The sequence below is a fragment of the Saccopteryx bilineata genome, chromosome 5 (genome assembly GCF_036850765.1).
Source record: "Saccopteryx bilineata isolate mSacBil1 chromosome 5, mSacBil1_pri_phased_curated, whole genome shotgun sequence".
Classification (NCBI taxonomy): domain Eukaryota; kingdom Metazoa; phylum Chordata; class Mammalia; order Chiroptera; family Emballonuridae; genus Saccopteryx; species Saccopteryx bilineata.
In genome coordinates this window covers 21,449,672-21,462,971 of record NC_089494.1, presented here as the reverse complement: position 1 = coordinate 21,462,971, position 13,300 = coordinate 21,449,672, and the positions used below count along the sequence as shown (strand labels likewise).

Below are 13,300 nucleotides of genomic sequence, written 5' to 3'. Positions count from 1 at the left end.
TCAAAAAATTAAAAATAGAATCATCATACAATCTACTTTTGGTATATACCTAAAAGCATTGAAAGTTGGATTTTGAACAGCTATTTGTTCATGGTGGCATTATTCACAATAGCCAAGAGGTGGAAGCAACCCAAGTGTCCAGTGACAGAGGAATGTAAACACAAGCGGTATGCACACAATGGAATATTATTCAGCCTTGAAAAGGAAAGAAACTCTGACACCTGCTGCATCATGGGTGAGCCTTGAGGACATTATGCCAAGTGAAGGAAGCCAGCCACAGAAAGATAAATACAAATGAACCTACTTGTATAAGTTACCTAGAGTAGTGACAGAAAGTAGACTTGTGGGTTTCCAGGGGCTAGAGGGAGAGAGAGATGTGGAGTTGTTGTTTAATGAGTATAGGGTTTCAGTTCTGCAAGATGAAACACAGGTTCTGGAGACTGGTGGCACCGTGATGTGGAGACAATCAACAGGACTGAACCACTCAGTTAAAAATGGCTAAGGTGGTAAATTTTATGTTATGTGTATTTTACCACGATTAAAAAAATACTTTTCAAATTGCAGCCTGTGACTCCCATGCATTTTAATAAGAGTGCATTTAAAATATGGATGGAAATACACCTGTTTTCTTTTTGTTTCAGAAGTGTCTGCATGTTACTGATATTATCATCTACTCTCTTATCTACCGAGGAAAACTAGAGGTATTTGTTCTGTGGAAGTGTTTTTCATGGAAAATACTGTTCTATGGAACAAAAGTGTTCTAAAGGGGCTTAAAAATCCCACAGTCAGAGGAAAAAAGGAGAAAAATGGAAATCAACAAATTTCCTATCTTGTCACCTATATTCTCTGAGGCTCACTATGCTCAATGTATTTTGCAGATATATCCCCAAGTCACACTTCCTGGAGGAAAAAATTATGCCCCTGGGAAAGCCAGCTCTGTGGTGCTCGGAAGCTACTCTAGAGCTGTTCCTTTCAAGAAGTCCAATAATTTGGAGCACCATCTAAAAGAGAACATTTGTGTATCATTCACTGCAGTTTAGTTTCCACTCGGAAGTTGCATTTTAACAGAAATGAATAATTTTATGATATAGGCAAATGTTTGGAACATTGCTTTCCATATATCAAATGGGAAAGGCACACGGATGTCTCTGATGAAAGGTTTATAATAACTACACCCAGGCACTAGTAATTAAACACCCATCATCTTAGATAGCAAATATCGGCCTGTTCTAAACTGTACTTAATATTCTAATTGACTCGTGTCTTTGAACTATCTAAAATGACCTTATCTGTATTTAAATTCTACTCCATAGTCTTATTGCTGTGAGAAATTTTCCATTGTGTATCAGACCCAACCATCTCCCCGCTGTAACTCGTACATGTTTGCCACTCTGTTCGTTCCTTCGGTTTTCCAGATAGAATATATGATTAAACTCTAATGAATGGAGCCAAGCCTTCTCGCCACATCCTCCAGTGACTTCTATTTTAGTCATTTCTTAACTAAGAAGATAAATACTGGTAGCCCAATATATTTGTTTTAATTGAGCATTTGAGGGTGTAGTGAATTTGAAGGACTTTTATGCATCAGTAGAAACCAAAATATAAATATGTTTTTTAATTGCAAGTTTAGCATACATATATGAGAAATCAGGAAAAGTTCATGTAGTACAATCTTGGCTTGATAAAAGTAATAGAAGTGAAACAGAAATCTACCATGTTACTAAAGCGGATTTGGTTCTCTGATGTGAGAATTTAATTCAGGGTCAATTCTGTGGTATGCACGCACTGTGAGGCACACCTACCAAGGAGCAGTAAGTAAGGTGGCCATATAGTATTTGTCGTATTTGTCATTGTTTACTACCGTCTTCTAACATTTGTTCACACACACATTAAAATTCTGAAGCTATATGGGTCATTAGTAATCAACATAAATTCAGAGAATTATTATTCTCTCTTCAAAGGTGTGTTTCAAGTCCAGACTGCAGGTTAGTCCGAGCTTCGGGTAGAGCCCCTCTCTCCTTTACCACCACCCTGGTCCACCCGGCTAGTCAGGGCGCAGGCCTACACTGGCACGATGACCCATAACTAATTCCACACCCACCTGCAACCGAATTCCTCGGCGCCTATGGTTCCCGAATACAGCTGCATCAGAATTGTAAGTGACATGATGGTATACACCTCAAAATACTGTGAGTAAAAATGGTGAAACAGCAAGACTCCTGGCCTCTGAGTGGGGGAAGGGGACTATTTAAAAATATAAAAGTGTTACAATAAAAATATCATTTTCTTCCTATTTCTGTCCAATATGGGGAATATCTACTTCGTTTGTAGTTCCCCGGTTATGAAGTTATCCTTTCAACCAAAGAGCCCGGAAAGAAAAAGGAGTAAAATAGACAATGCAGGGAAGAGAAAATATAAAAGTTCTCAAGTAGAACATTAGGGCTAGAACAGAGGGTGGGAACAAAGGAAAAGTCGCCAACAGATTGCAGGCAATTGACATTTTGGAAAGTCTAAACCTTCTTAGAGATACCATAAAGAGAGTTTTGGAATGGCTGGCTCTGACTATTGCGATCAGAGTACCAATTACCAGGAAGGGCAAAGCAGAGAAGTAAAAGCATCCCTTAATGTAAAACTCTAGTAGTTTGTCTTCCTTCTTTTAATGATATGTGATGAATATTTTCCATGTGTCAGACTCCATGCCAGGTGCTGAGGATAGGACAGCACAGGGGTAGACGTACCAATGTTTCTTATGGAACTTGCAGTCTTGGAATGAATGGGCTCTCTCAGTGGCAAACAGCAGTCATGCTTTTATAAATGACAATACATTTTCTACCCAAGGGACAAGTTATAGTTTATTTTTTTCACCTTTGTGGCTTCTAGAATTTTTCAGTAGAACCCTCTAGGGGAACAGTTTATTAAAAATGAGGATGCTGTTTTAAGTTATTCTTAGCTCCAGTCCCATTTCATTAGAGTAAATGATTGAGAATGTTTTGTTTCCATTTCCCTAGTGTATGTTGTGCACTTCCCAGCTACTTCGCAAGTGGGGAACTACACTGAGTGATGGCTCAGGTAACGCAATTACATCGCCAGGGCTCTACTTTAACACCTTTATTTGCTTATACATTCAAAAGTCAAGTCTCAAGCTCCTACTATATGCTTGGGCTTTAGAGATGCAGAGACAAAATTTAATCAGAGTTCATACTCTAGAGAGGAAAATGAACCCTATATACACAACGCATTATAGTGCTAAGTCATAAATTCCAAAAGCCAGGAATCTCCCCGTTGTCAGAGACTCTTCCTTACACTTCACACCTCCCTGGCTGCCACTTCCTGTCCACTCAGCCTCCCTCAGCTGTCATGACACTGTCTCTTCCGTCTAAGTCTCTGCCACGGACATAGAGCAAGGTTTCAATTTTGGTATAAATTCCTTCAAATCTCACTGATATCTGGCCTTCCTCCAATCTATTTTCCATAACTTTCCCAGAAAGATCTCTCTCTGAATGCAAATATCGCCTTCTTAAAATTCACAGTTTTCAGGCTCAGATTCAAACCCTTTGACTAAGCACAGAGAGGCTTTTGGGGTCTGGACCCAGTTCCTCAGCTCCCCCTTTCCTACCTGTCCCCTAGGCACCTGCTGCCCAACCCGGACACGTCACTCCAGGGAACCTGTATCTGTCCTTTAGGGTCACACCTTCTGTCTTCTTACAAGTGTAGGCCTCGATGTCTGGAATGTAGGACTGTAACCTAATTCTACCCAGTCCTGCAAGACTCGGCCTAAGCATTGTCTGCTCCATGACGTGTTTTGTCTCCACCTCCATCCCCTGCAATCTGACTTCGTTAACCACCTCTGTGCACGGAAGCCTGCCTGTCCACATACCACTGCACTTGTCTCACTGTGTTATCATCGCTGGCCTGCACTTCCATCTTTTCCAGTTGGTGTTAAGGATTTTGCAGATAGAGATTATGTCTCTTAAAGAAACAGATTACTATTATGGGAGCACCGATGATGGATAGGATGATAGAAGAGATAAATTTTATATGCTCACTAAGTCATTATCCCAGCTGAGAAACAGGGAAAACGGCGATATGCTTAATATTACCGGAATGACAGTTAAACTTGTCCTTGAAGGATGAATAGAAATTTTCCAGATGAATGCATAACTTCCTTCTCATTTGCACAAACAAATGAAGATAGTGCTAAATGAAGCACATTAGAAATTTTGATTTGTGTTGAGGACTAGGACTACAATGTAGGTAATCTAACTAGCATCGTATTTGTAATATCCATGGGCATATGATTGGGATGCCTCCTTAATTATACTATGTTGACTTCATAGTAAGTCATCTTGCTTGCCCTGAATAAACCAGTTCTAATTTTACTTTATTCCTGGCCGCATAAATCAAATTAAACTGCTGTTCTTACTAGGAAAGCTGTTTTCAAACTTTAATAGGGTTATTTAAGAAACGAAGTGAATTTCCCGATAACCTGCATACTATATGTGTGAGCTAAACAGAGAACAATAGACAAATAAGCATGAACCCGTTCAGACAAACTGCAGAGTTTTACATTTTTTGTTGCTTTCTCCCCTTTATTCAATGTCCTACAGTTTAATATGAGTCATTAGGTTCTTCCTATAGGTTCACTAATAAAAATAAGGGAAGTCAATTTATGAGATTTCTTTTTCTGTACACTGTGGAGTCTAAAACATGAGCTTTCGAAATCAAATTTTATAGTTTAAAAAACCAAGGATGACTCAAATTAGAAATAACATTATGAATGTTTTTCAAATCATGAGGCTTCACGAGATAACTATATTATTAGTCATTCTTTTATGTGTATGCACACTGTAATGCGGCTTTAATGGGTCATTTCCTGCAAAGACTTCCACTACTGAAAACAAAGTGTCATCATGTCACAGCAGCACACTCCCACCACCCTTTTCCAGCATGACTCTAAAATCCAAACAGGACCAGTATTTACCGAATTTCCCCACGGATAAGATGCTCCCATGTATATAAGATGCACCTTAATTTTGGGGACCAAAATTTGAAAAGAAGGGTATTAGATAAAGTTATTGAACTCAAGTTTTATTCATCATAAAATTCATACAAATCCTCATCACTGTCAAAACTCCCATCCATTAGCTGGTCCTCATCTGTGTCTGATGACAAATCACTGTCTTCATATATTGCCTCATCCTCAGTTCCCTCTATGGCATTTGGAATGCCACACTTCTACAATCACTGTAGAAGACACACCCAGTTTTTAGACCCTCAATTTTTTTTTTAAAAGATGCGTCTTATACATGGGGAAATACGGTCTGAAGGTACAGATTTAAAACTTAAACTAAAAGCCATCTTCCCAGAGTACAACAAGAAGTTTCTATATTTATTGTTTTTTTCTTTCAGGGCTTACTTTTGATTTTAGGACTTCAGGAAGTGAAGGGAAGTAATCCTCATATGAACCATTTTGAAGAAAATATTTTTTAAATTGAATTGTAGACTGCAGGAGTCTTAAATTTTCTGTAAAGGAGGGAAAAAGAGTTACCTTATGTGAATTGCAAGTTCATTTAGGAAACCAATATGAGAGATGCCTTCATCTTAATTTATCATTTTTTTCTAAAATAATAGCCTAATTCAATCTAAACATAAGAAAAGTGAAAATTTAACATTTCCTTGAACCGTGAAGGCTATGGAGTTCATTATTTAAAAAATATTCACATATTCTGCTTAGAGATAAAAATATTTCTAAAAACAATGCTGAAGAATGTTGGCTCTCTGTGAATTGAATATGCCTTCATTTATGACTTTTGGATCTATTATTAAGTTGAAAAATTGGGGGGAGAATCGGTTGTGTAATCACTGTGACACAAATATACCCTTGCAACCTTGATTAATTCACGCCTGCTAAACACAGACCATGTTTGATTATTTGTTGAGCTATTTGCTTCCCGTTAAGGCTAAACATTGTTTCTGGTGTAGAAAACGTAAATATCTATCTTCTCTAAAATGTGAGACTATAAATAATTTCTCTTTAAAAGAAAAGAAACATTTGATTAATTGCAATTTTTATGGTTGCCCAGGTAGGCTGAAAACTGAAAATAAAGTGTGTAAGGGTAAGAAGTATAAATAGCCTGCCACAAAAATTCCTTTGTTTATGTAATTTATATCTGCTTTTGGAAGCCTATATTATCAGTCTTCTTTATTTTTTTGACAACTAAGATTATTTAAGGGCATAGAAAGTGTCATGGAGGGTGAGGGGAGCCTCTGATGACTCTGGACCTTAGGAAAGTTTGTCCAGGTGGCCAAGTGGTACTAGCAGCAGCAAGAGAAGTAATAATATATTACTGTGATTACACTCTCCTTTCGTCTGTCAAACCGCCAAACTGAAACTGATGCATATGGCAGTGACTTTCAATCCCTGTGCTGCAAGAATTTTTAAGACATGCAACACCTGACTATTTAGTCAGGGACACTGACCTCTTTTCCCTTAGATTGTCATATAAAAAAAATGACAACAGCAAACACAATAATAATAGTCATCTGATGTAAATGAATCAGATTAGACCTATTTTTTTTTTGTCAGATCAGCAACAAATATTTTTTTTTGGTGTGCTGTAGGATTTTAGTAATTATGTGTGCCACGAGATGAAAAGGTTGAAAAATCAATGTTATATAAACACTAACATTTTTAAATTGTCTTTCTTTTTTAAAGCAAATGTCTTACAAAAACAGACCAGAACAGAATGAGGAACCATGAGCAGCACTTTGACTGTTTAGAGAAGTGTTACCTTGTGATCCCTTGGCCAAGTTGTCAGTGACATTTCTTACACATGCCAAGTAAGGAACATAGGGACTATCTGCTGATATATTTAAGAGGGCGTCTTCAAAGTTTTCCAGTATGAGGAGCCTACAGAATCAGAAAAGAATATGTAAATTAAGTCATAGAATAAAGCAAAGCCATTTTGAGATCACGGGAGCCCCTTCTTGTCTGGCATGGGTTGACTGGCGCATTAAAACGCTGTGAAGCAGGATGTCTCCGGTCATCCAGCCCAGCTGCACGGCGGCAGCATGGCTCTGGGTGCTCTGAGTACTTGCCTTTTCCACAGGTGCTATCATTATATTTGATTATTGTAATATCCAATCATAAGTGACATGAAGATCATTTTTAGCCACATTTACGGGAAAGAAAAATAATCACCAGGCTAGGGGCGCCTGATAAAATACACAGCTTCTCATTAAATCTGAAGTTCATATAAACAACAGTTTTTCATTGTAAGTATGTCCCGTGAGTCTTGCACGCTTTCTTCTTTTCTTTTCCCTCCAAGCCTTGCAGACTCACACTGGGCCTCCTTTTCTTCTCTTGTCCGTTGAGAAGCAGGGGGCTGGATGATCTGCTAGAGCTTTTACACCTATAACATTCTCTGAATAAATTTAAATTTATTTCATTGTAATTGAAGGGTTGCATCCAACTGAACAGTATTAGTTCCTTTTTTTTAAAAAAAATAACCAATTCAGTGTTCCCAAACGACCTGCTTTATGGTTTCTTTTTGACTGGCATACGAGGACATAGCCTGAGATTTCTGAGGCGTATGTATGGAAGTGAATGAGTGTGTGGTATGGATAAATGCGTGGTATGCGTGCCCTTCACTTCCAGGGCGAGGCTGTTCCTCTATTTATTTTATAACGTCTTCCTTTCATGTCGGCTGTTGAATTTTATTATGGTGGAGCAGAGATAGAGTAAATGTCAATGGCTGATTTGGGGACCATCTACTTTGAACCAAACTGTACAATACACAGATTAACTAGTTTTGTCTGATGTGTTTAACTTTGATTTTCAAATACTAAGGGAAGAGATTTATCCTGGCATAAGTAGACAACATGAAGGAAAAGGCTTGCATTCACATTAAAGGAATCTCAGGGTGTTTAGAAGTGGGTTAACAATACAGCATCCATGAGGAACTTCAAAAACTAATCTATGTTTTAAAAAAAGTCTCTAACTTGGCGGTCAGAGCATAACTGATTGGTCAGATGGCTGATCTTTATTTAAATACAATCCATCGCCCTCATATTAAAAAAATTTATAGCAACCATTCCCAAGCCCTCCTGCTTTTGCTTAGGCGTATTTCGACCAGAAACTCTCCCCACAATACTGCTTTTCTTTCTTTTGTGTTTGTCTTCCTTTCTGTCACAGTTAATGCAGCATGGAGCCATTCCCATCCTGCTGCAGTGCTCATCAGCAAAATATTGGCCTAGCCTTCTCAATGGAGATGCACAAGAGGTGCTCATGATAAGATTTCAAGCTTAAAACAATAGACTGCTGTGCTAGAACTGACCTTGAAACATCATCTGTGTCATTTTCTTGGTTTCGCAAAGAACATTTTATTAAGATTTTTGTGGTTGGATTTAATATATTCTCCAAATTAGGATTTCATATCTATGTGCCACTGCCTTGGCATAAACATACAATTACTCCTTCAAACTATCTAATTGATGGATTTTTATATATAATCCTACCCACTTCCCAAGAATCCTTTTAATAAAGAAAAAATGAACTTGTGGATGTGTGCATGCATGTGCGCGCGCGCACACACACACACACACACACACACAAATAAAAACAATAACCTTAGAACAAAACTAATGAGGAGGGAGAAGAACTGAGAAAAAATATTTTCGAGCCACTTTCTTCAGAAAATTCTGGACCAAAAAATTTTAATTGCATGCCAAGTATTGCCACACTGGGATTATTTTAAAGTGGGAATGGAAAGGAAGTCTGAAGATAAGAAATTCCTTAATTTTATCAATAGTAATAAGAATCCTCTTCAAAGTATTAAATTCTTCCTAATGAACCGTCCGCAAACTGTCGGCAGCTATGTTTGCTGCAGACTGTACGGCCCAGAGTGCTGGCATTCACAGCGGCAGAAGGCCTCGGGCTCTGAAAGAGACAGCTGGCCTTAGCAATCCCCATCCAGTGGTCTAAACTCAAGGCTTTTTAAAAAATTATTTTTGATGGCTATAAAAGACACCCAAATGTTATGGGAACATGGCATCCTGGTGGGGGGGGGTTCCAAGGCTGCTCGACTGCTCTGGGGGGGGCATCTGGTCAGCCCACTCAGAGGAGAAGAGGGGGAGCAGAAATAGGAGCGGGTTGTTTATGGAAGTGGTTGCCTTTCACCTAGAATTACCCAGAATTGGAGAACGTCTTATTAAATAACAGGAAGAATATAAATAACTGCATCAATTTTATCTTAGAAAAAGGAATTAATGGTTCAAAATACGTCCCACTATTTGTTTTGATTTGTATAAATTTCCATTAGCGTAAAAATGTATCCTTTGGGACTAAAGTGAAAAATTTCAGTAGTACAATTTATCAGGCTTAAACAACCTTTAGGTAACAGGCCATGTAGTCTCTAAATCTCCCTTGATACAGGAACTTACCTCAGTCCGCCTCCACAGGCACCTGCCTGCATTGCCTACCATGACTGATACAGTTATTACAGGGAACTGCTGATACAATGACCCCTGAAAGCCAAGGTTGCGGCTGTCACTTCCACTGCCTGTCTCTGGGACAACATGTTTACATGCCCTAATAAGAGTCCAACATCAAATTACCAAATAAACAGTTTTGCTATCCAAATACTACCGAAGCAAACAAATGTTTTGCATTACCTAGACTGGGCATAAGAAATACTTTGATTTTAAAAAACTTGAAACCAAGAGTAATGTAAACAATTGGAGGCTTATCCACTTTTCATGATGAAAAACATGAAAAGAGTTGAAAACTGAGCCTCCAGCCAGACTTTCCTTTTAGACATACGGGAACCTCCCCAGATACGACACAGGGGATCTGGTGACGCAGTCTTATAACTGAAAGAAGAGTCCCTTACAAAGTTTCAACTACACTTCAACTCTACCCTTTCCTTCGGCCCGTCAATAGTTGACTGTTCTATTCCACAGTCTCACACGCATAAAAGAATTCTGTCTGGGAATCGTGCTTCAGCCAAGTTGTCATCAATTTAGAAACAGACCGACAAAGCAACAGAGAAGGGCTTACTGTGCCGCCAGGCTGCTTGGGGAAAGGGACCGTCCATCTTCTTCACTCCACGTCTGTGTTGCATTATCAGAGCCTCCTAAAGTGATAACATTTATAAGGGTAAATATTTAACATGTTTCCTTAAAGTAGTTATTTAAAAAAAAAAAAAAAACTTAGCCAACATCATTCAGGACAAATTAAAGGGGGGGGGCAGAAAATCTGCAGATTTTTTTCTCCAAAGGATTTTATAAATGATGGCTATGCTCTTTTTGTTGAAAATATATCTGATATTTGTAGGAAATAAATGTCTACCAATCAAAACAATTTCAATATCAAGTTGATACAGGTCTAACAAATTCTTTTTCTTCATGCATCAAATTGTTACATTTTTTAAATCTCAAAACCTATATGCACAGACAATTCCTGAATATTATAATGCAGATTGACAGCCATGTGACTTGTTAATCAAATAAAGCCCATTTCAGTCATGGATCACTAGGTTTTCTTTGCCTTCAGTTGTCTAGAACTTAGAAACATCTGCCATCACTAATTTATATTTTTCATCTTTCAAAAAGCAGTCACTGATTTCAATTGAATGCAGCTGTGAATGTAAATTGGCTAATTTTAACAGAATTGTTCTGCGTGGTCTCAAATAATATGAAGGCTTGGAGTGTGGAAGGTAATCACTAAGTTGGGTCTAATGAAAACCATACATGAAGATCTAATTTAACACTGAGCATTGTCCCTAGAAGTCAAACAGGTTGCCGATTCAACTTGCTGCAAAACATTGTATCATTAAAGAGTTAGTGTGCAATCCCATTCGCATGAAAAATTGGAAGTGAAAATATATACTTGAGATGGCGACTGCATAAATAAAAACATCAGAAACCCAATGCTTTCCTTCAGCCCCTTTAAGAAAACCATATCACTTATTTCAGTCTTCTCTCTGTCACTAGTTATTCCTTCTTACTAAGCCAGTACGTTTCAGAGCTGTCATTTTTAACACTGGCCCAATTGTTTTTACTACCTGCATTAATAACTCTGCCATTGTTTCTAGTTAGTGTGTCCTAAAGTTTTTTGAAAAGTTCTAGTGTACAGCTATGCAATTATCCATGCTTCTCCAGTGCTGATCACTGTCTAGTTAAATTAGCACGTGTGTGAAAGACTATGACAGAATTAAAGGCTTCTATATCTTTCTCTGTATCAATCATGTCTGAGTTTGCACTAGCCCTAGGAACTGGCAGAGTGGCTTTTTCAGTTTTCCTGTTCAGTAGAGCGGAGTTGTCTTGTGTTCAGCTCAAGGTGCTGCTAAATATTATTGCTCTAATGGTAGCAATGCATTAGTGAGTTAAAGGACTACAAACAAGCTGCAGAAAAAATAAACCTAACTAATAATGGTAATGTTAATTATTTATTGACATCCATACAGAGGCTAATTAAGGATAGGACTCTGTTGAGATTTATGCTTTTGCAATGTTAAAATATATAAAACCATTTTCTTAAGACCAAGTCTTTCTCACTTTGAACTCCAAGGTGATACTAAGCAGGTACAATGGCATTTGTATAATATGTGGCGTGAAGTTTCTTTCTCATCAAGCTATTAACATGTGTAACTAATAGAAATTAACTTTGTCATATCAATGAGAGACTTGACCCCAATGTGAGTAGGCACCTTTCCCTCTGGCCAATTTTTCTTTTAGACTATGATGTATCTTGGAAAAAACATGGCATTAAATAGGCATTAATAAAGTGGGAAATGTTACAGACCTTTACAAAGTGAGATTTTACTTTATTTAAAGAATTAGGCATATTCGTAAATGGTACCCACAGACATAGAAAGAAATCTAGAGCACAGATAACCTCTTTTCACCATTAAGAATGACTTTTCAGTTAAAGAACTAATTTCATATCATTTATTACTTTGCAAAAGAGCAAACTTCAATGAGTTACAAAGGTGAGCTTTGCTCTCAAAATTCAGTGTTTATAAATGAAAATTCTAAATACTAAACTGTGAAGTAGGGATCCTCAGTGGGCACAGCTGAGACTTAGATTTCTTAAGACAGGAAGTTAGGAGAGAACCCTCTTCCCATGTGTTTGATATATCTTCCTATTTTCACGGTTGTTGAGTAAGCTCCTGGAGTGTGTTCATAATCGAAGTTGAATCACAGATAGAAATGGGGTTGAGGAGCTTGTAGAAGTCAATGTGGAGAGGAATGAGGGGATGGATGAGGAGCAATTCATCATGTTGAAGGAGTCGGAAACAATGAGTCAAACTCCATCAGTGACTGAAAGTAGAGACATTCTGAGGTTTGGTGGTGGCAGGTACTTGCATAAAATACCCTAGAATCAAGTGTGTATTTGTCCCATTGAGTAAATATGAGTGAGGCCATCTAGCAAAGAGCTCATGAGACATGAAACATGGCTATTGTCAAACACAGAAACACTGAGTTCTACTGTTCACCAGGTAAAATGGTCTGTGCCTCAGTTAATAGGAAGTGCTGCTTACTTTTCTGGCTTCTAAAGCACTGATGAGCTTTTATTCTTTGTGAAACATTTTTTTAACCTTATCTCTTTAATTAATTACAAGGTGTGAGTCTGAAATGAAAAGGGAAAGAGTGGTAAGGAAAAACTTGAAGTTTTCAAGACTTTAAAAAGCAATATAAAAGGAAATAGGAAATAATTGGTGTTTGTTAGTGCTTGTCTGTTTTTCAGACCTGGACTGTTTGTTTGTTTGTTTGTATTTTAGTGAGAGGAGGGAGGCAGAGATAGACTCCTGCATGGGCTCCAACTGGTATCCACCCGGCAAGCCCACTAGGGGTGGTCAGATGCTCTGTTGCTTAGAAATGGAGCCATTTTTTAGTGCCTCAGGCAGAGGTCATGGGGCCATCCTCAGCATCCAGGCCAACTCACTCAAACCAATCGAGCCATGGCTGTAGGAGAGCACGTGAAGCAGGGGGAGGGGTGGAGAAGCAGATGGGCACTTCTCCTGTGTGTCCTGACCGGGAATCAAACCAGTGATATCCGCATGCCAGGCTGACGCTCTACCACTGAACCAACCGGCCGGGGCTGGCTTGGACTTTTTAAAAAGGTTAAACCTTTCCTTCCCTACTGTTCTTTTATTATTTTTATTTTTTTAAAATATTGATATTTATTTATTTATTTTTATTAAAATTATTGGGGTACAGGTTCAGGTGTGCAACTCAATGAAACATCACTGCACCTTGCATCGTGTGCCCATCACCCTAAGCGGTCTCCTTCAGCCTC

The 13,300-nt window shown here is 38.3% G+C and overlaps 2 protein-coding genes across 2 annotated transcripts in view; both read right to left on the bottom strand.

Moving 5' to 3' along the window:
• The window catches only part of FN1 (fibronectin 1), a 351,744-nt gene that overhangs the window by 14,830 nt on the left and 323,614 nt on the right, over nt 1–13,300 (bottom strand). The window lies entirely within an intron of this gene.
• ABCA12 (ATP binding cassette subfamily A member 12) overlaps nt 1–13,300 on the bottom strand; it is a 181,127-nt gene that overhangs the window by 84,011 nt on the left and 83,816 nt on the right. The window contains exons 9-11 of the mRNA XM_066279669.1: nt 10,058–10,133; nt 6,792–6,910; nt 5,417–5,523 (exon numbers count right to left, since the gene is read on the bottom strand). Coding sequence (XP_066135766.1) covers nt 5,417–5,523; nt 6,792–6,910; nt 10,058–10,133 — 302 coding nt within the window. The remainder of the gene's footprint in view (nt 1–5,416; nt 5,524–6,791; nt 6,911–10,057; nt 10,134–13,300) is intronic.